General features: G+C 38.3%; 1 protein-coding gene across 4 annotated transcripts in view; it reads right to left on the minus strand.

The window, feature by feature from the left end:
• Window positions 1-27,449, minus strand: part of RBM33 (RNA binding motif protein 33) — a 92,202-nt gene that overhangs the window by 23,516 nt on the left and 41,237 nt on the right. For all 4 annotated transcript variants that reach the window (XM_042888163.1, XM_042888164.1, XM_042888162.1 and 1 more), the window contains exons 11-15: window positions 14,549-14,708; window positions 13,483-13,814; window positions 12,377-12,619; window positions 11,330-11,617; window positions 4,357-4,998 (exon numbers count right to left, since the gene is read on the minus strand). In XM_042888163.1, coding sequence (XP_042744097.1) covers window positions 4,357-4,998; window positions 11,330-11,617; window positions 12,377-12,619; window positions 13,483-13,814; window positions 14,549-14,708 — 1,665 coding nt within the window. The remainder of the gene's footprint in view (window positions 1-4,356; window positions 4,999-11,329; window positions 11,618-12,376; window positions 12,620-13,482; window positions 13,815-14,548; window positions 14,709-27,449) is intronic.

A 27,449-nucleotide genomic window follows, 5' to 3' on the forward strand; every position in this document is an offset into this window, starting at 1 on the left:
CCCCATCCAACCTGGCCTTGAGCACCTCCAGAGATGGGGCATCCTCAGCCTCTGTGGGCAGCCTGTACCAGTGCCTCAACATTCCCGCAAGTAAAGAAGTTCCCCAAGCTCTAAATTTCCTCTCTTCCAGTTAAAAAAAAAAAAAAAAAGTTCTCCCTTGTCCTATCTCTACCATGTAAAAAGTTGATTTCCCTCCTATGTATAAGCTCCCTGTAAGCACTGGAAAGCTGCAATGAGGTCTTCCCAGAACCTTCTCTCTTCCAGTTAAACAAGCTTAACTCTCTCAACCTGTCTTTCATAGAATCACAGAATCATAAGGTTTGAAACGACCTATAAGACCATCCAGTCCAACCGTCTCCTCATCACCATTGCCACCACTAGTACTAAACCACATCACACAGCACGTCATCCAGACGCCTCTTGAACACTGCCAGGGACGGCGACTCCACCACCTCCCTGGGCAGCCATTCCAGTGCCTGACCACTCTCTGAGAGACATAGTTCTTCCTTATGTCCAACCTAAACCTCCTCTGGGACAACTTGTGGCCATTGCCTCGTGTCCTGCTCGTTGCCTGGGAGAAGAGGCCAAATCCCTCTTCACCACAACCTCCCTTCAGGAAGTTGTAGAGTGCAGTAAGTCTTTGGAGGAGATCATATTCATGGCCCTCCTCCAGCCCCACTCCGCATCGTTCCGGCAGGAAAGTAGGATGCAGTATTCCAGCAGGACGCAACACTCCAGAGGGGGCCTCAGGAAGGCGCAGTAGAGAGGGACAATCCCCTCCCTCTCCCCACTGCCACCCTCTTGCTGATGCAGCCCTGGATACAGTTGGCATTCCAGGCTGCAAGCGCAAACTGCTGGCTCACGGCCAACTCCTCACCCACCAGGAGAAGGTCCTACGACCTTCTCCATAGGGCTGCCCTCAATGACTTCCTCTCCCAGTCTGTATACATACCTCAGACTGTCCCAAGTGCAACACCTTGCACTTGGCCTTCTCAAACCTCACGCAATCCATTAGGTTCATATAGGATCACAAATACTCAGCAAATATGCTGAACTCCTATTTCAAGAAAGGAAGACTCTGAAAAGTCTTCTTGGGCCTCAAATAAATAAAAAAAAAATTAAAAAAAATACCCGACCCAAGGTATTAATCTTCTAAAGATTATGCAACTGCTTCATTTTTCCAAGAGCATAACATCTAAATGGAAAACTATTCATTGTACCGCATAAATTCCTGCATAACTTAGGGGTGTACTGGAAAGGGACGGACATACCAGTATTTTCTTCTGGGGGAAAGGACAATTTGTTTAAAAAAAAAAAAAAAAAAAAAAAAGCACAACATCTAAGATGAGTGATCTTGATATGCAAACTTGCTCTGGTATACAGAAAATACTGAATATTTTCTACTTCTCTTTTCTCTAGTATAGTAAGACATAAATGAAGGCTGCTTCTACATCAGATAAGCTGAACAAATTATTTCTTGGAATTTAATTAGTAATTCTTACCATTCTGTTAAAATACTTAAGTAATATCCTCAAGAGAGAACATTGTAGAAACAGATGAAAGGCTATTTTACCTACTTAAATAACAAGGATTACCTTTATCTGAAAGGTCAGAGATGCTCAATAGTACTGCCCAGCAATACGGATAAATACAGTCAGAAGCTTAGATCATGAAAGATACTGCCCTCAAGAAATGAACCTTTCTCTTCTGACGTTTGTACGTCATAAATCTCACCAATACATTAAATACATCTCTTTAACTGTTAAATAAAAAAGTCACCAGCAGCACACAACCATTAGGCCCTGTTCTACATGTGGTCCTGCTGAATGCAGGGGAATAGCCCTCGCCTCCTGCTCCTGTTCTAGGTTAATTTGGACTAGATAAGTTTGTAATAGGGCTGGCCTCAAAACAGCCAGCTCTTCAGCTGACAGCTCTACTACCATGCTGCACTGCAGCTGGCAGGCAGATAGAAAAGGCACCTTCCAAGTCTTTACTGACATGAATCAAGAGCTTCAGAAAGGAACCTGCATTGTGTCTAATCGCAAACATCTCACTCGTACACAGGTCTTAAAAACACCACTGCACAAAAGAGCTCTAGAAAGCAAAAGGGGTACAAGTGATTACAGTTGAGAGCAACAGCAGGGCTGCTTAATTGCAGGGTCAAGTCAATGCCTGTAGATCAGAGGCACCAAACACCCCCTTGGCCAAAGGTAGGGAACCATATGAAGCACAAGAGATTGCTATACATCTAGGGTTCATACAAAAGGTGTGAAAATAAATTTAAAAGTTGGCGGGTCCTAAAAGGGAAACTAAATGTGATGCGATCTTTATTATACTAAGAGTCCACACAGCATTTAATTCTTTAAAATCCTGTCAAAAGAGACAAGATTGCTCCCCCACATTGCTCTTTTTTTCTTTTTCCTTGTGTGGTCAAAGAAACAAAGTCATATAGATTCAGCTTGTCACTAAATGATTAAAAATTAATCAACCGTCTTGATCAACGCTAAGCAGCTAATTGCAATGCCTGCTCTCATTCTTCCACAGTGGGAAGGAAAAATGAAATTTTCTATGACTATATGAAAAAAAAATAAAAAAAACAGAAAGCAATACATAAAGACACTGCTTTACCTTGGCAAAACCTCAGTATCTGAAAGTTAAGGACAGAACAAATCTGCCTGAGTGTATAATGAAAGAGAAACTACATATGAATGTAATGAAGCTAATTGCTTTTGTTTACCAAGAGATTTATATGAAACAAATCACTAAATCACTAAAACAGAGCACTACAATAAAAATTATTTCATTACAAATGAAAGTTTGGGCACTGACAACCTTTTGTTATGAAGAGCTGTATGCAGTGGTGACTGGCATTGTTTTGCTCCATCACATAATAAAAGATGTTGTGCATGATTGCTTTATTCAATTATTAATGAATAACAAAACTGTCATACCTCTTGTAAACCACTGGGATTCCTGCAGACATATCTCTATATAATTATTTTTTAGCCCAATAGAAACAATTTCTTTCAACCTCTGATACTTTCTTCTATGTTTAAGTTACCATGTCTGAGGAATCAGACACCCTTTAAGTCAGGTTGTTGTCAGCTCTAGTCAGTCAACAACATCCTTTGTGTTAATATTTTGAAAAAACATTATTATGCAATTGAAAGTATTAAGCATATTTTGACTTATGAGCTATATACAAGTAGCTAAGGTTTTAGTGTTTGATTTTCTCCATGTTACTATGCACTAAAGCCTAGCCTCCAAGGCTTCACGAAGCCCCTATTAACACAGGACATTCACTTCATTACAGCAGTTCTGTAAGTTCCTCTAATTAACATTCTTCATAATTTAAGAAGCATTCTTCTTAAAAAAAAAAAAAAAAAGAAGAAAAAAAAGAAAAAAGAAAAACCCACCATAAAAAAGAACAACACAAGAACACCCCAAAAATACAAAAAAATCTGCCCAATCTCCTCCATTGTATCACAGCATTCAAAATATCATGTCCTCCTCAACATAAAAACTAGACAGATTGCATACCGGCAAACATGTCCCTTCATCTCAGTTTCTCCAGAGCCCTAACAAATTAACTCATCTCTTCATTAAGATAGAAGAAAATCTGGTCTATAAACTTTCTAACCAACCCCCAGACCTTCAGTACGCATGCTGCCTTCAAGGCTGGCATTGAGAGTCATCCACAACACTGGTGCTCAAGGGACAATTCTACAGACAACAGACCCCTCATCAAAAGATAAGGAAATCTAATTTAGATGCAGAAGTGAAACGGTAATGTTTTAAACCCAGCCTCTAGCAGGAAACATCCCCCTCCAATATACTGCTTGAATTCACTTCACAACATGCTTCCCTAGAAAACAAAAACAATCTCCCCTTGAGTACAGAAGTCACGCTATTTCCAGTGTTTGCACCCAACTACATTATGTGGCTTCAACTAATGAATGAACAAAGCCTGGCCGTTTAACTGAACCTTACAAACAGCCATATAAGTCCTTTTCTCTGAGCCGTGCTCAGACCTACCAACCTTAAGCTACATGAGCTAAGCTGAGGAGTCTTGCAGACTCAAGTTACAAAGAAGTTAAAAGAATGGAGTATTATTTTCAAAAAGATGGTATCAGTGATAACTGTCTGACAGTAAAGCATTATGGCAAACATACACTCCTGAGTAACTGCTAGTAACTTACAATTTTGAAAATCTAAATTATGGATTATTGAGTCTGATAAATCTGCTCCTTCCCCCTTCGTCTTAGGCCTATTTTTTATTTTGAACTTACACGGAATGAAACACACAGAAACAAACCATGACAGCACACACACACAAGATGAGCCTTGGAAACTTACCCCTCCTGACAACTTAATCACCCTGACTTTGCTGCCGCCATGGGGCACATCTCCACTACCACTGTTTGTCCGCTGCATGACAGTTCTTTTCACGCCAGGTTTCATCTCCTGTGGCCTTGCTTGTACGGAAGCCACTCTAGCAGTCTGTGAGGTGGGCAGCGGTGCTGCAGCAGGTTTTGTCTGTAACACTTTCTGCGATGCCTGAGGCTGACTGGAAGACACTGTTCTGGTCTGCCTCAGCTGTTTCACTGGTTTCATCTGCTGTCCTTGATACTGCGTATTAGCCCCAACCTGCGAGTAGTCTGTGTGTTTGGGCTGAATATTGGGAACTACCATATCTTGCTTTTTAACAAGAAGTCTGTTTTTCACATTTTGCCTGGTCTGTAAGCCAGAGTGGGGTATGTAAGGATTGCCGTTGGTAGGGTACTCAGAAGAGTCATCGTCCTGTTGCATGTAGGATTGCTGCATAGAAGGTTGCTGTTGCTGCTGCTGCTGCGCAAGCCTTTCTAGCAATTCTCTCTTCCTAGCACCAGCCTGCTGCTGCCGTCTCAACTCCTTTTGTTTCAGAATTTCTTCTCTTAGACGTTTCTGCTCTTCTATCTTCAAACGATACAATCTAGTCTCTTCGTCTTCATCTGGATACTACAAAGGGAAATGCAAATTAATTTAGAAAATTCTCAGCATAAGCCTTGCTTGGTCAAAACAGAATGAGAATATTGTTTTAGAAGATGTCATAATGGCCTAAGTCTCTGAAGAGCTTCTGAAATTATCCCTGACATTGAGCTAAGGCTATTAGTAGAGCATATCTGCCAGTATGGTTTATTTGTTATTCATTAGACACAAACAGCTTGAATCAGGTTTAAGACTTAGATATAATACTTCCTAGAGAGGAAAAATAAAATAAAATACATGGAGCTTATAATACCAGTTAAGAAATCTTATCAGAATAGTAAAAAAATTAAGTCTTACAAATTGGAATTCATTTAGAACTTTCTAAAAGCAATTAAACTAAATTAATATAATTCAAGATATCAAAATATGTTTCAAATGGAAAGTAACAATACGAAGGCAACCCACTGTCACACAGGTTTTATCTTGCTCTTTTCTGACAAAGTAACAAAAGGTAGGGTGGTAAATGACCTGAAAGGCCCTGATTAGAACTATTGATTTTTCTCACAGAATTTTCAGCCTGATCTCAAACTCATTTGTCACACAATAATTGGTTATAATGAACAGCACAAGTCAATCTCTCTGACCTTGAACTCATGCACTCTCTTCAGAATCAAAATGTTGCCAAATGCAGTGCTGGAATATTAATGGTATTTAGAGAATGCCTTTAATATTCCACCCCTACACCCTTCTGAAAGTCTTATACACTACCAAGTAAGCTTTCTGAAGATGCCTCAACTTTGGCAAAATGGATTCTTAAGAAATGCTGTAAGAAATGGACAAGAGTCAAGGAAATGCAAATCCTCATCACCCTGGAAATGAAGATGCTCTTACAATACTATCACATGCTTTCTTTTACAATTAAAAAGCACACTTTTTAAATATACATTTTTTATTTTCAACAGTTTGTACTATTAGGTTAGAGACTTGTAGAGGCTGCTTACGAATGTTAATGAGCACAAAATCCTACTGGCAAATCCTGATACACAGGCTCTCAGGGAAACAATACTTCTCATTTCAGTAAGCTACTGCATAAACAGCATTAGAACATTTCTGAAAGGCTGAATCTCTGAAGTTTTTCACCTTGCACTAGTGAGGGTGCAATATCATGTCATCATAAATGCTTTTTTTTTTTAAAGCCCATACACAACTAAAGTGAGAAATTAGAGATTTTGTTGTTCCACGTGGCTTTTATTGTGGTACATCCCAGAATCCCCCCTCAATGTAGGGAAAAGCAATAGAACAAATCCAACCACAATGACAGTTCACAAATATAAAAGCCGAGTAGAGTTTGTGTTCACAGAACCCAGATACACAAATCCTAAACATGTGACTCCTGCAGAAAGAACTGCTTCTTTCCTGAGCATTTACTGACATGGATTTTTCCCACAGTGACTGAGAAAGAGCAGCATGTCTCACACCAAAAGTCTAGTCCAAACAATGGCTAAAAAAAGACTTACACAAAACTCAATTTTATTTTTCTTTTTAAACTGTGAGCCATAGTTCCAAAAGCAAGCCTGAAATTTTTTAGGACAACGCTTCATAGGACAAAAAGTTCTCATCTTTCTCTGTACTTTTCAGACTGTGACTCTGGTGTTGTAGTGACCCATCACTACAACAACTTTGCTGATAGATGGCAACAAATAGGAACATACTTCAAAAAACTGAAATGATCAAAAAGTCAAGAGCTGGAGATGCCAGACTGCTGTAAAAAATAAAGAACTCCTGAGAAACAATGCAAAATAAGACTCTTAAATATAGCCTTCATGGGATGAGAAAATTGAGAGAAGGATGATGTGCTATGATGCAGATTATACAAATTAAGCTTTCAGGCAGGCTCAAGACGTTACTGAAACTGTCCACACAGAAAACCTGTTCCACTTAATATGTTGTTACTCACTTCCTTTGCTCTAGATCAAAATATTCTGCATTTTACCTAAATGGGTCTGATCAACCACAGGAGCCAGTACCAAATTCACCATTGGAGGTAGCCTTGCATTTTTTTTCCTTATAGACAGGTGAAGGTGTCAGTGCTAGCAGAAGTTTGCATAACACCAGACCCTTCTATATCTAAAGGACAGCACTTATTATCAGGGAACTCTATGGCTCCATCTAACAAGTTCTGAAGGCCTTGGAAGATACAGATTCTGATCTGGAAAGTAAAGAACAAGTCAAAGACTACAAGTAAGCAGCACAGAGATGTGTACTTCATGGCATAGTTAAATAAGCCTTGCTGGCAGGCAAGGACCAAACACTCTGATCAGTATGTCCACATAGAATCCCTTGGGCAGATGAACTGGGTTCAGCTACACTAGCATTAAAATACAGAGGACAACTGGCAAACTGTATTAACAATACATGTTAAGTTTGATGAATGCTTAGCAAGATCTTCAGGCTACTTGATCTCAACTATAATCTGAAATTTTCCTTTCACAAACTCAACTGCTACTTATTGAATTTATAAGGATGCTATGAAGTCAACCTCTTCTTAAAGGGCAAGTTTTGAAATGAAAGGCCAAGAACTCTGAGGCTATATGACAACTGCAAGGTCAGCTCATTAATAGCTATAAGTAGGCCTAAATTCTTCATCTCCATAAGCAAGTAGCTAGAACAGTTAGGTTCTTAGTAAAATATCCTTGCAGCTAGGATAGGGAAGACCAAACAATATAAAGATACTGAGATTATTAACAAAATATTTGCCTTAGGAGTCAGGTCTAATTGCAACCAGCTCTGGAATGAACCAACAGCACAGATTCAGAAATGATAGCAAACTTCTCACCAGGATGAAAATGGAGATAGTTGAACACTCTGCACCCTCAGCTTTAAAAGCATCTCTTCTACATTTTAAGGAACTTCACTAGATTGAACTAGCAAGGCAGCACATTGGATCAAGAAGGAAATGGTTTGTCATGGTTGCTAACGATTTTCACCCCAGCACATTCCTCCTTAAGCAGTAGCACCACCCAAAGAAACAAACAAACCATTCTGACAAAAGAAGTAGAAATCTTTTGAAGATGTTGTGAAGTTCACAGCTTGTGTTGCATTTGGAAGTTTGCTGCCAAGAGCAAGGTTATATGTAGGTGAAAAAAAACTCAGAGTAGCTTTTTCCCAGATAAACTCCATAGATGCTTCACCATTTTTCTGTAGAAAACTCCACATGAAGAAGTCGTGTATTTTCTCTGGCTTCTCCTTTTATGTACAAAGTAAGAAAAGAATAGAAGAGCACAAAGTGAGAGAAACAAAGCAGTTCCCTTAGCATCCTGTTTTTGTGAAGCAGAGATTGTGTTCTTGAACACAATACATTCGTGGTTCGGAGGGAAGACCAAACCTTAGCTACAAGGTTCTTCTTCTGCCTTAAATGTTCAGAGGTTTTAATGGAAAGTGCCAAAAGAAAACGTTACAGGCTGCCTTTGTGAGTCTAGCTCAGCAACAGCAGTAAGAGAAGCAGCAGTCCTGAATTCTCCAGGAAGGCTCAGACTGGCACTGCTGAGCAAAAGACAGAAAGACAAACTAAAACACGTGATTACACTCCCTACTGCAATTTAAGTCCTAATATCAGTGACTTGTTTCTCATACAGTGAATTCAAATACCCCACTTTTTTTTAATTGTTTTTAAGAGGTCTGCAGGCTTTCCAACCCCTACAATTCTGTGATTCTGTGATTCTGTGTAAATGCAGAGCCATAAGAGCTGAATACTGCAAGTGCCCTGATTTGCAATCAAGAACAAGGACACGTGCTGCCAAGCTCATCCATCTCCCTAGCAAAATAGGTACAACCAAATGGCAGGATATACACAGATCTGTGTATTCTGCAGGTTTGTTTTTTGCAGGAATTTTTTTTTTCTGTTGTACCATTAGAAACATCATTTGTCCAGTAATTTACTACAGGTCTTCACAAAAGGTAAAGGCAAATCCAAATTACAGCATCTGTTGGCTGCCATTCAAAATCATAAAGTATCTTAAATAAAGGTAGCTAAATACACAACACCCATTTTACACTACTGATGACAGTAGCTCCTAAACCCTAAGAAGGTATGAGCTGCTACAAGTTAGTCTGAGTATCGTACTATGATCTTCAAACTGAAAAAAGACTGACAAGAACAATCTTCAAAGAACAAGACAGAAAGCACCATTATTAAAATCTGGAAGCCAAATCTACTCAAATTAGAACAAAAGATCAAATTTATACATGTACAATTTTTCAGGAGGTTAATACAGAAAAGATAATTTAGACACATCTGCTTGATAATTCAATACAGCAACTATTTTCCATACTCAGAGTTTATAAAAAACAAAACAAGAAAACAACTACCAATATAAGACCCAACAAATAAACACCCACTTCAAAGTTTGCTGGTAGAATGGAAAGGCTGTCCACAGCAGGGACATCAACTGCAATACCAGCTGTGATATCAGCACACTTCTGATTGTGCTCTACTAGTTTTTTCTCCTGCTTTGACCTCCAATATCTAGTTTCTACTAGAAAGCTTTATGTCACCTTCCTGCGTTTTCTTCGTCCTTCTCTTCAACACAAAAGCACTTAAGTACCTTAATTCCTCTCATCCTAAACTGACCTCGGCATGAGCAGAATTAGACTCACAGCCATTATATACCTCTCAATTTCATTGTAAAAATGATTTTTCAGACTGAAGACATGCAAGTTCACATCTGGAAAGTAACAAAGGCATTGAAGCCGGTATTTTCCAGTCACATAGGAACAAGAACACAAGTATGCTATTCAGAAATCTAAAACAGTTTTTAGTCTTCTAGTCACTTCGGTTGCAAAACCTTTGCTTTGTAGATGAGGAAAACACTTAACACAATATTGCCATTTTTGTGCTCCCTGAATTACAGGGCATCCATAAACATGTCCACTGGCTCTTCAGGGACAGAGATGGAAAAAAAGTCTTAATTTTCCAGTTGAAGACACTTGCAAAATAACCTGCCCAATTCAGTTATGAGCAAGACAGCTAGAAGAGATGACATAACTTTTTCTCATCCCAGTGGAAAGCCAAAAATCAACAAAAAGTTAGGTAATTAGAAGAAGACAAAATGCTGGAAAACACTGCAAGCTGGCTAAATGAGAAATTTAATAAACTACAATGCAACAAAAAGAGACACGATTATGTGCTTGAAAATGAAAGTTACTAGTGCAGCAATCCTCAGTCTGTGAAAATGAGAATAAATGGCACCAATAAATACTACTGCAGTGGCACAGTTGAAGGACAACTGCTACTACATTGTTTGCAGCACAGGCGTTCTCTCTTGGTCCACTCTGAAAACCTCTATGCATTTTTTCAGTACTTGCTGAGTGTACCTACAGAGGCTTTACCTGTATGATTAACAATACTAAACACTACAGGAGATGCATCCTTTTCTCAAGTGCAACACTTCTTTCCTTCTGTTTTGGAAGGGAAAGTATAACTTATACGAAACAGGTATTGCAAACTGCTTTCAAAGATAGCTTTCCAGATATTGTCAGAGATACTTCCAAACTAATGCCCAAAGTGCTCCATGACAGAAATACTAAGGGACTCTAAGATGCTTTAGATGGTGAGAATGTCCTTTGCAGAGGCCTTCAATATGCTCCTTTACTAATAGCCTGAAAGACAGAGACTTTCCTAAGAGGCAAAGCATTTTCTGCGACTTTGATTGTTCCAGGAAACTGAATTGAGGTAAAGGAAATTACTTCAACAAATTTTTCAGAAACTATCAAAATTAAAAACTGGACAAAGGATTTTTTATTCCAGTTGAGATGCTCCTGTATACAAGGTCAAACACCGCCAGCTATGGGTTTCTTTTGTGCCAAATTTGTGAAAATTAGGAATGGTCGTAACTAATTCAAGAACAAGATGTGAAAATAATCAGCAGCAGCTTAAAGGCAAGAAAGTATTATCCCAATTAAAGCTTTCAACAGTTGATGAAGTTGATGAAGGAAACTTGGTCCCCGAGACAAGTTTCATGAGCAACCGAACTATAAGGACTCACAATTTTGTCCAAAATAACCTGAAACTCAGAAATCATACAGGCTGCACGCTGTCATGTTCCTTTGGCACTTGCTGACATTCAGTATTAAGAGCACTATCAATGCAAAGCTACTCATTCTCTCACTCATGAAGAGTGCCCAGCCAACCTCTCAGATGTTTGGTTTTTTTTTGTCAACTGAAACTGTTTCTGCTATTGCATTAAAGAAAGTGCAACTCAGAAGAGAGGCCTCTAGTGGCAACAAAAAAATGCTGGATGAGTAGTACATCAGGTGTGCTTACAGCTCACAAGTCAGACTAGAAAAGTTTTAAGAGTCTTACCTCTGGTTCTGATTTTACTTCTGGTTTCACTTGGCCCACTGGTGTGACTGCCTTAGCTTTCATCTCAGGCCTTCCCTGCGAGTTTCCACCACTAGCTACAGTCTTGGAGGCAGACATCGTGCTGGTAATGGGTTTGACCTGAGCAGCTGGAGTAGAGGTTCGCCTGTTGTTGCTCACTTCCAGAGCGTGTGACGGTGCTATGGGCAGCTCCCGCAAGTTACTATTTCTTGGAGCAGTTGGCTGTAGTTGCTGATTTGGACGCTTGACAATATTTTGTGAGGGTGTGCTCTGAAAAGCAGAAAGGAAAAAAATGTGAGGCTTCTATTTAAAGTCAGACTGAAGTGTTTCCTGTTTCAGATTTTCACAACTTCATTGTTTGTCAAAAACAAACAAAAAACTTTTCAAAATGGCACTGTGTTTTTAATGTAAGAAGAAAGTATGAAAATAAGCACATTAACTTTTTTTTTTTAATTAACAGCAACACTTGATAACTTATTTAACATCTTTCTCAGAAATTGGCTTCACTATCATTTATTTTCTTAATTAAAATCATTCTTCTCAACTACCGCCACAATAATTTGAGCGCTGCTACAGATTGCTGTGTCACCCCAACAGAACATGCTGCAAACTCACAGGACATTACTGGCACCATGTGAACCAGAACACTTATTTGCAGTGAAAGGTCTTCAAACCAAAGCAAGTGTCAGAGAACCGGGCTTCCAAACAGTCACAGACTATCTGCAGTTTTAAATATAACGTAAACTTATCCTCCAAAATCCTTTACTGACAGTTCTTGGAAAATCTTTATAATTTCTTAATGGAGCCAAATCAAAAAAACACTGGCTACTGAAATAAAAAAAGGTACAAGATAGACATGCTATTTGTGGAAGTAGGTTATAAAATGACCAAGGTAGAGAAGGGAGAAAAAAAAAACAAAAAGGAAAAGAAAAGGGCAGAGCAGAAAAGGAATAAATGAGAATGAAAGACTACATGATAAGTTTTATTGCCCAAGCAGAACTATGTAAGACAACACTAAGTGGTACTTACATGCCTTGGCTTCATTGGACCCTGCCGCTGCTGACACTGCATTCTGTTGTTATTTGGCTGCTGCGGTGAGGCCTGTATGTGAGGCCTGAACTGTGGTTGGTTCATGGGCATCAAGGGCTGTGGTGGCCCTTGGAGATGATGATGGTGTTGCTGCTGCTGTTGCTGGTGATGATGCTGCTGCTGGTGATGGTGCTGCTGAGGCTGAGGCTGTGGCTGAGGCTGCAATGGAGGATGCAAGGGACCCTTCATATGAAGAAAAAGATTATTTGCTTTTAGTTTCAAAGTAATAACCTCTCAAAAAAGCAGCTCCAGCCTCCCAAGTCCACAAAACAACAAACTTGTGAGCAGCTATGGACCAAGCTAAATCAAAAATATACTGAGAGGAAAAGATGGATTAACAGAAGCTGTGTAAAGAAGTTCCATATTTACACAGTCAACAGCTTAAGTGGAAAAAGGCAAATGAAAAGCTTTCTGCTCTCCCCTTCTTTCTTCTTTAATTCCCCAAACTGTTCCTTCTCCAAACAAACATCACCAGACCTCAATATTTCCCTACATCAAAACACGAAGAAAACCCTCCAAATAAACATAGCCATGTGCATCACTCTGCAAAACCCCAAAATATCAAGCAAGCAGCTCAGCTCCCTCTCGGGCAGCAGGAGGCTTAGCTCTCTGCTGAGCAACGGGGCTGAGCAGCAGAGGGCGCTCCGGGACTGCCGTCAGTAGGACGGGGATATCGGGGCACAGGGACAGCCCCCCCTACCTCTGCGGAGCTAAAGGAATATCAGGAGCTATACGATGCTGAACCAAACAACATTACAACTTCTCTGCTTCCAGTAGCGTTAAGCAAATCGTGGTGTTTTTTGTAACTTTACTGTAGAAACAGGGCTGGTGTGTAGACCACTATCAGAAACAAGAGTGCTGGTAACTGAAGAAAAAAGGTAAATCACTTTTTCAGACGAAGTACTATATATAAATCTGCCTCATATCTGTTACCTCAAATAACTCAGTTTTAGCTGCATTACTCCTATACATCAACAAGAGTACAACACAGAACTAGGCCACCTGAAACACCTCTTTTAGGACCCCTCCATACTGCAAACCTGTACCTGCATGTTAGGCTGTGCATGTGCCGCGAGGAAGGGCTGTCCTGGGGCTTGTAGGAACTGCTGTCTCGGAGGAATGAAGGGCCGTGGATTTGCTGAACCTGGCTGGTTGAAGTGGAGAATTCCCACTGGACCTTGAGGCTGTATGTTTGGCCTTAGTGGCCTCTCTCTGGGAAATACAGGCTGCTGTCCTTGCTGGCTGAACGCTGGCCCGGGCTGGCTGAACGGCATCGGGCTCTGGGTAGGGACGGGGTGCGGACTGTTAAGAAGCGGGGGAGGCGGTGGTGGTGGGGGACTCCGCTGCTCAAACAAGTGATGGCTGGGAAATCTTGGATCTGTAGGAATCAGGAAAGAAATTAAATGACAAACCACCCTTGGGAAACAAGCGTGCTTTTGAACTGCAAACATTTCGTTTTGAAAAGTAACCTGAAATTGGTAAAAAAGCAAAAACGTGAGACTTCATAATTTTAAGACCTAATTTCAAGGTCATGTTTCTCTGGCTTCGGCCTCTTGTTTTTAAGAGGAATTGATGCTCAAAGCACCAGTACACTGAAGACAAGAGGAATTAAGAATGTCTTTTAGAAATGGATTACAGTGATTAGTGCTTAAAAGCACATAAGAACTTGTAGAACTTCTGCTGATCAGATATTCAGCAACTTTTTACATCCTTCTGGGTACATAATATATATATAGATATTACATACAGATGTTAAACATACACATACACACAAACTACTATTTTGTTTGCTATGCTCTAACATTCCAGCTAATATTAACAGATTTCTATAGTATACACATACTCCAGAGAGTATGGTGTTTAAAATATAACAAATCACAACAATTTGCAGCAATTACTTTGATACTAATTTTATTTTATAGTTGGAGAAATACATAAATCAATGGTCGACAGAAAACAACATCAAAAGAGGAGAAAAGAGACCAGGTCATTGGAATTTTTGGCATGCACTAGGCAGGCTACATCAAATACAGTCTTCAGGTTCTTCCTCAAAGTGCATGTTTACTTCACAAGAAGTATATTTTGTCACTTAATTGAAATGAAAAGGTTTACCTCCTAGGAAAAAAGGGTCTCTGTCCTGAGGAGGTGGAGGAGGGAGAGGTGGCGGTGGGGGAGGTGGGCCTCTCCACTGATCCTGCATTGGCAGCCGTGGGGCTTGGGAGAAGTTGGTAGGAACAGGTCCAGGTGCATGCTGCTGGAAGTCTGGAGGGACCTATTACATGAGACAAAAATAAAGACTACCATTCAGAGAATTATCTTTTGCCTGCTATAACTTTTTCTCCTCTTAAAATCTAATTGATTTATGGAGTTACCTACTATCATCTCTTCAAATTGGCAGCCCTTACTGAGTCATCCCTTCACAATGGAAGAGATATTAGACCTCAGTACAGTATTTTGAAATTAATTCACAATGCTTTAATAATCACTAGCACCACAGGAACGCCACTTATTCTCAAGCTTATTGAAATCCATGCAATTATTGACCTTCTTTTCCATTAATCCAAAAAAACCTGAACGTCTACTTTAGGAGACATTCCTGACATTTATCTTCTTAAACCATGCTATTCTGTGCCATCAATTTGGTACAATGTAAGCTACAGAAGTGAAGCAGCTTTACTTATAGTGGGGGAGGGGAATTGTGGCATTTGAAAATTAAATAAATCTTTATAAAAAAAAAAAAAAATCATGTCTACATATAATGCATCTGAAGCATTATAAGAAAGGCTGAAAAATTATCTTTCCACCATTAAGTTATTTCTTTTAAATGTCAAGTGAATCTATGTAGAGCACAAAGCAGAACCTTAATCTAAAAGGAGAACTCTGCAGAAAGAACACTCAAGTCAGTAACTTACACTATTATATTATTACCATTTTTTCTTTTACTTCAAAAGTTGACAAAGGATATTGACAGCCTCTGACAACAGAAAAGCTATGCCTCACATAAACCATTATATTCACAAACACTTCCTTATTATGTATGAGTAAATCAAATAAGCAATGAACATAATATCTAAGCACGTTCTTGTTTTCCACTTAATACAATTTTGAAATTAGTGGTGGCATCTGCTCTATCTCCATCTGGTGTTCATCTAAAACCTTAAAACTTGCCATTGCTGAAGATGAGCCTTTCAGAACAGATCTCAGAGCACACACTCCCTGCTAAACTGAATTACAGTCATCAGCAAAGGCTTATTATTTATCCAGCAGGCTGCCATAACCAAATATGTAGTCTCACCCTATTCTATTTGTACAGCAAAAATATTAGCATTTTGGTTCAAAAATTTCTTGCACAGCAAAACCAAGTATTTGCCCTGGCTACTGAAGTCTGTTCACCAAAGCAGCACAAAGCAAAGCTGCTTCTCACCACTCTGCAAGTAAGCTACAGCTGGGATTTACAAGGACCAGAAATATATATGAGAGTATCATCGAGCATCAAACCAATATTAAATCTGTGGCCTTCTTGAAAACATCTAAGTGGGGATATCTGAAATACTAAGACCTCATTTGGAAGCGAGACTACATATTTTATGTCATTATACAGCCATCAGCTGTAAATACTTTATCACTCAGAGATTAAAGGTTCTATATCCTGCTGCCAGTGCTCCTAGTCATCCAGTCTCCTGTGGGTATTTCATTTAGTGAAAAGACATCATTTTACACTCAAGCATGACAGTCTTTGTAACGTACATACTACTTAATGGTAGTTAGCCACAGAAAACACCAAGACCTTTAAATTTCAAAGGCTGTCTGCAAGCAGTAGCACTTGGAGGAAGAGGGAAATATTTGGGATGGAGACATTTATTTGTCCCATCAAAACCCATTCATGTTTAGCTGAACCAGCCCGTTCAATTCCAGTTGAACCTTCCCTCCAGTTGAAGAGAACAGCACCGGCTGCCCGCCAAACCTTAAGGATGCTGCCCCCTTGCTCCCAAATGCATCTGTATCATCACTGTGCACAGGAGCTACCAAAGGTCCTTTCAAACTAGGGTTAAAGGCAGTCCCTCATCTTGAAAGCCTTGGGGATAAAAGCATATTAAAGCACAGCTCTTTCAGTCACTGGGAATACACAGCGTTTCCACAAACCACACAGCCCAAGGGAGGCCACCAGCAAACAACTGGCAGTTAGTTGTTAGTTGCTGCATAATGCATACAGCTGCTCCAACAGAGGCAGGGGAGAACCCAGTTCACCAGGGCAGTTTTCACAACACTGGGTGGTTTTTATCTTACTTCTTATTTACAGCACACAGTCCCATGAGCGTTTATCAGCTGGGGAGGGAAGAAAATTCAGGCAGGTAACCTGCTTTTCTCCTATTTTCTGAGTGCTTTACTTTAAAACTCTCGAGTCTTTAAACAATATTTCCAATTAGTTTTCTCCTAATCCTACTTGATCTTCAGACACATTCTGCCATCCTCACCACTATCACTGGGTCCCAATCCCAGCTGGGATCCAGCTTTCCAGCTCTGTACCACCAGCAGGTTTTCCTGTCTTGTGATAGTCCATCAAGAGCCAACACAGCCCCAGACTCTCCTGCCTGTGCACTTAGTGCAGGCCATTTACTCTCTTTTTCATGCTTGGGAAGGAGAAGAAAATAAGAGCACACTGGGAAAAAAGAGATTCTATATCTGTATTTTAAATAAACACCTCCTCCCAGCAGCTTTCCCTCTTCTGACATCCTGCACCCTCATTATTATGATCGGATGCACCTCATCCCAAAGCAGCCCTAAATCACATCTGAATGGAAATTGCTGCTGAATTTCACACAGGTCTCAACATATATTTAGGCAAATATTTTATTTTTTGGAAAAAAAATGGAGCAATCATAAAACATATGAATTACAATTTCTTGGACAAAACAGTATTTTCTACCGTTTCACCCTTAGAATGAAAGCACTTCAGTCTCAGAATGGAAGTCTTGGGACAGTTCCAAGCAAAACAATTCCAAATGAGGCAGATAACCAGCAGAATATATTAGCTTAAACCACAGAAGTCTGGTAATGCTATGCACACTGAGAGCAGATTTATATTTCCCACCATAAACAAGCTTTAAACATTTCTGAAATAAACTTTATTCACTTCTAAAACTTTAAGGTATTTTAGATCAGAAAATGTCACACTTAGAACAAAGAGGAGAGCATGGATTAATTACAAAGTTACAGACACCACCAACCAGCAAGGTATTTTATTGCCACAAGCGTAAGCAATACTGGTACCAAGCTTCCCACAGATGCAAAGGTGTCAACCACATCAGAAGCAAATATATCCCCTCATCTACTTTCATTGACTTTAAAAAGTTACCCAACTGCAGAAAAAAAAGCAAATCCCATTAAAATGCACTGAAATTCACTCTGGTTTTGTTCACATTATACCTCAGAAAGTACATCCTACAGCACGCTTGGGTGAAAGCTCTGAAAGATCCGAAAACTCCGAAACCACAAAGGAAATCATTTTAACTCTTCCTTATCAGCCTCTTCCTCACAGTTCAGAATGCTGGGGGTTTTTTTCCCCCCCACTCAACGATGTTAAACTCAGAAGCTAGCAAGTTTTTAATAATAGTATTCCTGAATCCTAAAGCCTACCCTCTTTCTCCACTTCACATTTAAAACAACATGAAAATCCTTTCCACATCCTGCAATGTGCAGGACTTGTCTCTGTCAGAAATCATTAGTACTGAAGTGCTGTATGCGATTACTAAAGCAATGACCCTTCCCTGCCACAGCACTTCTCCACGCACAACGGAACTGAGGTGGTGGGTTTTTTGTGCTTTGTTTTCAATCAAGAAGTTTTGAGTGTGGGGAAGCCACAGAAGTATATGCCAGTGTATGTATAGCAAAGCAGCATGCTATAAAAACAATAGAGTATCATTAAGCAATACCCACTTATTTGATCACCTGCAGATTTTAACATCTGTACGAGGCATTTTAAAGAACTAGTAAATTATGACTAATCACATTTCTTGGCTGATAACCAAAGGCCAATCACAGAAAGTTAATTGCAAAGTCATTTGCTATTTGCAGAAAAATGAATTATCAATATTTGCTTCTAAAAACAGAAATTAGTTCAATTTGCTTCCTTCTAACGTCAGTGAAAAATGTCTGACCTCCACTTCTTTTTTCTAAACCAGATTTTCTTTTAGTACTCCTAAAAAGAGAATTAAAATTCTGCCCATAAACCACTGTGATACAGTTGGGGAGAAGTCTCTATTTTTAGATTTTATGTTGCTGGGATTTTTCTTCTGTTTCCAGCATTCAGGAAAGCTCCAACAGCGATGGAGTAATTTCACACACTACACATGAAAGAAAGTTTCAATCAGAGTTATTGCTTCCAAGCACAAACATTTAAAAAAAAAAAAAAAAAAAAAAAAAAAGCAAAATATAGTGAATATTTTTCCAAGTTTTGAGGTACTCATCTATTATTCTGAAATACCATCATATTTCTTTTTGCCAATTTCTAGGAATACACTCATACTACAACTTTATTTACGCCACATTCTGCCCTAAAAGTTGTACAAAGTGATGCAGCAGTTTTCTACTGATTAAGGTCTGAGGTTGCTTTTTTCCTTCTTAACAGCAGTCAAACTATAATTCTCAGAGAGGATTATTTTACCATTAGCACTAAACTCTACATTCAGCAAGTATTTGCTACAAATAATCCCCAAGTGACCGCTGGTATTTTGTAAAAAAGACCACGCAGTTATTTAACTTCAAAAATTAATGAAGAGCAGGTGCATAAGCCAGTTTTCATAATGGTCTATTTTTGATAAAGTAAGCATACTGTAACATAGATGCATAATAAATCCTTATATGCACAGTAGTTACCTCCATTTTTCATGGTTTTGCTATGCGGACAGTTTCAAATAACAAGCAACTATTCAATACACACTAAGCCTCCCTACAAAAAAATCATTTTAACTATTACCACAAAAAAAAAAAAAAGAAAAATCACTTTACCACCTCACCATATGATACATTTTTGGAAACTACTTAATAAACACCATGCAGTTCAAAACCACCTATTTTCAAGTTAAATTGTTCAGCTGAAATGCAAGAGAAAACTGCAAATTCATACAGTCAGTCAAGGCTGTAAAATTTAACTTCCATTCCCAACTGGGGCCAACTGTGACACTGGGGGAAGGGACAAATTATTTATGTGCCTTCCCAGCAAGACCCCACAGGGCTGGCTCTGATTCATACAGACAGCGGTTCTGAAGATTGAGTTACCAAGCATCTGCATGAGAAAGGACCAGAAGAGCACAGACTGCAGCTTTTTGGGAGAGGCTTCTCTCTTTCTCATCATTATCAGATTAATTATTCAGTATTACTATTTTTGATGTAGCATCATTATTATCGATCGTTTAGTATTCATATTTACTTTCTGTGTAAGCCAAACAAAATGCATTATTGCATTAATGTACTGAACACACAGATTTTTTCTTAAGCTACCAAAGTAATTTTGTGCCAGACTTCTCAATTCTTCAGGAATGCAAGTGCTGATTTCTACCATTTATTTTATCCTAGCAACATTTTGCAAATGCATAAAGTTTTATGCATTTTTTTGTGAATGCAAGAACTTAGAGCTCAATAAAAGAATCACAGCTACACTGGAAATGGGGTTCTGTGTGGATTTCTTAAGAGAGACAATCACAGACATTCTAGAAATACTTCAAAGCACATAATCACACTGTGAAGTACTACTGACAGGTATTTTGTCTTAAATCTTCAGTTTTGTAAAGTTGATCCTGACAATAAAAAAAAGTCTATCCACACTTTCTCCCCATCGTGCTCTGATTTACAATACTTCAAATTGACTTTTTATACAATTTTTCATGCACATTACACAATTTCTTCTTTTACTTCCATTATTCAATTAACTCACATGTTATCAATCACTTTTGGAAAAAAAAAATGCAATGCAAACTTGTCTACAATTCATTAGAGCTGTGAATAGCTCATTGAACACGAGTCTCACACTGAGGCAATCCTACCTTCTGAAAGAACACGAGATAAGGTTACTTTAATCCTTCCAAAGAACTGCACTATTTTGCTTTCCTTTTATCCCTTTAAATATCCTTCCTAGTTAAGAAATTAACATTCTCTCATACAATTCTTACACAAATTGTACTTTTACTTTTCTGCATCTCTTGTTAATTACATGATGTTATCTCTAATAATCTATTCATGAAGCACAGATAACTTTGGTTACCAATAAAAGGGAAAACTTAGCATAAATTGCTTAGCACAAAGTTAATCTTATAAAGCAAGGAATAAAGAGGATCTAAGAGCTATTATATGACTTATCAGCTTCTCTAAAAGGGTCACTCCACTTTTTTTTCCACGAGACTAATTAAATACCTTAACAATGTCATTGAAACTTCATGAATCTTTCAATAAATTACACCCTGCCTCTACAACATGTTTTCATTTATTAATCTCACTTAAAATGCAAAGAACTAAGAGAAGCCCATTGACAGTTAAGCAGGGCCACTCAGTTAATTCTTCTTATATGGTTTAAATGCAAAGAATAATGACCACTATAACCTATGACAATTAAAACTATAGCCATCTGTCACAAGATGTTAATCCTCTTATTTCAGCAGCTACCAGACTTTTTGAAAAGCCTTCCTCAAATGCCTACCTTCCAGTGCAAGGAACTGACTTTTCATCCTCTTGTGTAAGAAACCCCCCTCCATGCATCTTTAATATAGTTTAAAATTCTTCCAGTAGAAACGTACAGTATAATTATACAAACTGTGGTTTTATACACACAAGTTTCAAAGTATTTTGACCTACAGAGCACAGTATACAGAAAATAAATGATTCAGTGAAATTTAAGAATGAAACAACTGCTAGTTCTTGTACATGGACAGCACAGATTCTAATGTTAAGGTAAACTCAGTTTGGAAAAGAACAGTTTGATTACTTCTGTAAACCAACCCAAAATTAATTTTTAATATCAAAACGTGCCACATAACTTGAACAAGCTTCTCTTTGACACCGCACAGCTCCAAGAGATAAAGTCCACTGTGACACTGAAGTACAAGTGATCTTAAAACAGGATTTTCATGTAAAATCTGTATGGAAAATCACAATACTCAAGGCTCCAATATGGAATCCAACCATCATGGGAAACAAGTCCAAGGAAGGAGGGAAGACACGGATTGCTTGTTGTTTAGGCCAGCTCACAATCAAGAAACTAAAGGATATGGTCAACAAAGAAGTAGAACGGTTAACTCGTTCTTCAGCATGCTGTGACCAACCCAAACAGTTCAGGAGACTAAATTAAATTCCCTTATAAAGGGTAAATTCCTTTCCAGTTAAGTTTTGGTGCACCTCCCCTAACACATCAAGCACAGACTTGCTCATGTTGCAAATGAAGGCAAAAATGCTCTGAATTTCAGTGTGTTCTTATAAAGACACCACACAGTAGAAGAGCCCACAGAGAACAAATGGAGAGGTCACTCAGTAGATAGGCTTCCGGACTCTCACCTATTCTACCACTAAGGTATGGAAGTCACAAAATGAAAATCACCTGGACAAGTGGTCCCACTCACTCATGAAAATGCTCCAAAATGAAATGCAGGCAATAGGAAAGATACCACTGACAGAATCCCAGCTTTGGCTTTAAATTCTAAACTACTGACGTGCCGAAGAACCAAACTCCCTATCCATTCCTTTTGTATGGATGAAGAAAGAGTGTCTACAGCAAAGAGACACAGGTGCTACAAACAGTATGAAGTTGTAGCAGGCTGCACTGCTTGAGGGTAAAGAAAAATCAAAGCTCTAAGATCAGAGTAGAAAGTTAAGTGATTTTTTTAAACTGATGTTTAAAAGTAACTCATTTGAGAGCTTCAGTTTCACTTTAGTTTGTAGCCCTCTCCAGGGGTCTGGTGTAGAAGAACGTGTAACCACTCTTTACAGTCCTAACTTTTAAAAATAAAGTACAAAAAAGAAACATCACAGAACATCATAAGGAAAAGAAAGAAGAGTGCAACAGACATTAGTGCCAGGATGATGAAAAAGGAAGATGTTTATAACTATTTCACCTTGAGACAATAAAAATCATTTTCCATATTTCTGAGCTGAAAGCTAGCTTGTCTAATAGGAACAGATAAACATCAAGAAGCATGGTAGGTTTTGGAACACTTCAGCTTTCACAACTATTGGCATAAAAAGCATATAAAATGAATAACTTATCCCAAGACGAAGGAGTATCACATGGAAGTATTATTAGAGTTTACTGACCTGATGTATTTCGGTGACCTGCATGTCACTAATGATTAGAAGCAAAACTCAGGAGGCCAGTATTGCATTACATAATGGAGATCAAACTCAAAATTTCTACACGACACTCCAAGCTTGACAATGCAGTTAAGAGTTAATTTCAACACAATGTGTGAATCTCAAAGATCTGACCTGGGCGGTGAAGCTTCCCCATCCCCTTTCAACTAAAAGGGCTCAGATTACCCTACACCAAAATAGAAAGAAACAAGACAGCTTTGTAGAAAATACCATAATTTCAGCAAACTTAGACTTTGATTTGTAACATTTCAGATCTGATTGTTTAGATGTTAAGCTACAACATTGCTTATCTATAATTCTGTACAGAAATTGCACTTTGGGGATATTCTACACATCTCTGATGTTGCAAACACTCTGCTGAGAGGACTTTACACACCCAGGGCTATTCATGTGCTTGCAGGTTCTGCTCACATGTTGAAGATGAAGGCCTGAAAATGTTTTTTTTCCTGTGCATGGCACAGTCAACATGTATTACTCTTTTAAATTAACTCATTTTCCTACAATTAGTAGTACATCTTTGTACTATATCATTAATGAAGCATTTTTTCCTTTCATATGCTAAAGTAAATGGCAAGAACTGAAAGAACAGAAGGCAAAAAAAAAAACAGTTTACTGATAAGACTTCTTTTTTTAATTATAATGACAAATATACCAGTTTACCTCAAAAGGACACTTCTCAGCACAGTAAGCACTATACTATCATCTAGGACTATGTTTTAACAAACACATTTGAGCTTTACATTCAGTATTTAAGCACTAGATTAGTCTTAATGCATTGTAGTAAGAAGTCAATTGTATGTTGTAATTAAATTTCTTTGTAAGAGAAATCTTGGCATCAGCAAAACAGTCTTTAACAGTGCCTAATTAATGGCTATGAAACTATGCCCTTAGTACGTGTTTGTGTGTGCTTCAATAACAAATTCTGCTTTGCTTATAATGCTTAACAAGTTCAAACTTCATTCATACAAATAAATCAAAACCAATGCATTCGTACGCATACAAATACATACATGCAAATATCTGTATAAGTCTAAACACAAATACAAAACAATTTAAAATGCTATTTATATAATTTTATATATAAACTAAAACTTATCAAGTGTTCAGGTGACTGAGCACTTTAAGACATTCAAAAGCCATCTGGACACGGTCCTGGACAAGCAGCTGAAGGTGCTCCTGCTGCAGGAGGGGGGTTGACAAGCCGACATCCAGGTGCCTTCCAGCCTCAACTACTCTCTGATTCTCTACTTAGCAGATACCAAGGCTGAGACTGAACTGTAAAAATCTACTGTCATGAATACAAAAAAAAAGTTTAATTCTGCAACTCTGATTTCCTTGGTAGTCCTACACTGCAATTAGTTAAATGACAAAAGCTATGAAAAATTAAGTGCACAAGTTTTCTGTTTGATTTTCATATCTAAAGAGAGTGTGCACACTGGAACTAGCATAACAAGTTAGAACTAGCATAACAAGTTAAAGGGTTACTGCATTTACAGACCATCTATTTCCCTCAAATTTAATAGCTGTTACCATCATGTTTAGCTGCTGCTGCTCCCCCTGCAGATGGGAATTCATTGATATGATTAAATTTGATGGTATGATAATGTATGGTAATCGTGATTAATCAGAAGCCCACCAGCAAATGGAGGATGTTGGGTATTATGTCACCTGCATTTTAAACTGCATTCCCTTTATGCCAGCCTGACAATATTTGACAGCTGGAGGGTTCTCATGCTGCATCTGCTTGCTATTACTTATAGATCTGATAAGAGAAAAATGCTCATCATTCCTTCACTACCTTAAGTGCTGTAATTATAGAGGTTTGCAATCAAGTTGTGAAAACAGTAAGTGTTCAAAAGAAAATCTTTTTGCTAGCTGCTAAACAAGCTCTGTCTCACATTTGCAAGGGCTATAAATCTGAAAGAAATGTAATTTGATGCAGCAGTCTCATTCAAACATGATTTGCATGAAATGCTGTATAAAGCACTATCCAAGAAATGTCAATCAACACCACCTGATACCATGTATCCTGTTAAATGAAAACAAAATGCTTTCTACACTACCTGTGATCTGCTCTTGCTACATAGTAATAGACTGAAAATTTCATTTACTGTTAGTCATTATATTAAAGCCATAGCTAAAGCAGAGTAATTGTGAGAAAGTAGGAGAACCGCTTTCACAAGTGGCTTTTTATCTCCATTAACAGTTTTATCTCCAACATACGTAGTGTTGTAAACACATACTGGTTACTTACTGCAAATCATTACTTCCTAAATATCAGCTTAAAAGGACTGCCAGTACTGAGATGCACAACCACTTAAAAAGTGTCCTCACCACGAACACCAGGCAACACACAGCAAGACTTTTGCAACAGTTGCTAAAACTCTTATGTAGGAGTAATAATCCACGACCAAATTAGAAATTTTGGAAAAAAATTAGCTTCCTATATAAATTTTCCACAACAAACATGAAACACTACTGCAAGGAGTTTTGTTTCCAAAAGCACTGTAAATTTCTTCTTGCACAGACTGTAAGAGGCATTTATGCAAAGGTACACTCACAGGCCAAGGTCCATTGTGAAATCCATTACACTGACCAAGTTGGCTAAAACAGTGTTACAGGCAGATATGGCCAGCTCAAGAGCTAACTTACAAAATAAAAAAGTAGATCATATTCTAACATATCTCTTATAAATCAAATAACGTTAGTACTTTTTGGCTAAAGTTCTACAAGCAAATGGCAAAAATTAAGGACAGTGATCAATGACAGCAAAGCTGGGCACTGCATCTCTCACAAATTAAAAGAAGTGTTTTCTAAGTATCTGAATTTCAAACAACTTCAAAGCTGAAAATTTGCCAAACTGAAGGTTTCAGCAATGACTCAAAACAGCTAACCAATTCTCTGTTCCAGCAGCCATTTACAACAAGGACATACTGAAGTTGAATACTCCATGAAAATGTAAACAACGTTTACTAAGGTTTCTGCAGTTTAACAAAAAAAATATTCAGGTGTTCTGGGATGAGGACCATTTTGAAATAAAACTCAAAGGCAAATTCCAAGAGCAAATCACATTAAAAAATAACCCTCTTGGGAAGTAAAAAGACTCATGATGTAGAATATTCACTAGAGCCCGAGGACAGCTGCTCTACTAAGGTCTTATTTTTATATTGAATAAGACACAATTTATACACTGTACAATTCAACTTTTTTTTAGATTTGAATTCAACAGTTACTTGAAAGGCATCTACAGCACTAAAAGGTGTCCTATCAAAGGAGAAAGGCTTTGTGCACCTCAAAAGCCCTCGTGGCATAAGTCAGCCAGGCAGAGAACAGCGCAGCTTCATTTTTTGCTTCATGTCATTTCAGACCATTCTTAGTTCCAGCTCTGAAACTCAGAAGGATCAAATTTAAAGGAATGGGTCTGAAGGGCATGATGACACTTGGTCCATTTTTATATGTCCTTGAAAAACTGCACACAAATGACAAGTGAAAATCCTTTTGGTGTTAACTTAAATACAACTAAGTAATATTTGAAGGAAAAGTCTTCAGGCATATCTAGCATTCCAATTTCCTGGAATATTTCAAACTAGAATGTGCTGGTGAAAGCATATAAGAGATGAAAAGAATTGGACCATCATCTCAGCTCCTGAAAACTGCCATTCATAAGCAAATGATTTTGTTAGTTACATGCTAAGTAAGGATCTGGCCTCTATAACAGTCAGTTAGCAGCAACCTACATACAGAGTGCTCAGAAGCTCCTCCTCCGTATCTTTTTTATTTTCCTTTTGATTTTTTTTTTTATAACTTTATTATACCTTGCTCTTCTTTACAGAAAACAGTAAATGAAGAAAAAAATTATCCTAGATAAATAAATACCACCAGTCAGAAACCACAAGCGTTACACAAGAGGGATAACAAAGTCCCACACCTGGATTGGAACATCCATAAGAACTACTAACTTGGTCAGAAAAATGTGAAAAACTCAGGAGATCCATGCAACAGTTTATGAGTAAAACTTCCAGAGTTTTCTTTCCAACAGATTAGTCCCCAAACATTGTTACCTGAGAAACACTGACTGGGACAGAAAGTCAGAGAAAGGCATTTTACTGCTTTAAATAGAAGGCTTTAGATGATATTTAAAGCAACACCGCCAAAAGCACTCAGCTGAAGATGTTAGCTTAATCTCTTCTTTAAACAGCTTAAAGAAAACACTGCATTGGCACTTGCACAGTTCCAGGTTAACTCAAACACCTGGTGAAACACTGACATCAACTACAGTTGAAGTCTGAATTACTACTAAATACAGCCATCTGAAGAGAGCTCGTTCATATGAGCACAGAAGCCTCTGCAGAACTCAAGTCTTTAACTTCCAAGTCAGCACAACTTTACCACATTTCTCAGCTACTAACGTGTCTCATACCCACCATTTATTCAGTCCTACGTAGTAAACTACAGCTCTTAAATTTTGTTAAGACTAAGTCACCTTGAATCATTATAGAGTAAGACATGGACAACTTCCTTATTTGAGTCAAAATTACTTTAAATGTTCAAATAAGTTCAAAACACAACTGGATTAATTCCATCGTGTCATTTCCAGACTTCCTCTCTAAGCACAAGGAGTTAAACTTTAAGTGAGAAATAATTCAACAATATGCTT

Source organism: Lagopus leucura, unplaced genomic scaffold, assembly GCF_019238085.1.
Source record: "Lagopus leucura isolate 7727_CA_CO unplaced genomic scaffold, USGS_WTPT01 Super-Scaffold_100157, whole genome shotgun sequence".
Classification (NCBI taxonomy): domain Eukaryota; kingdom Metazoa; phylum Chordata; class Aves; order Galliformes; family Phasianidae; genus Lagopus; species Lagopus leucura.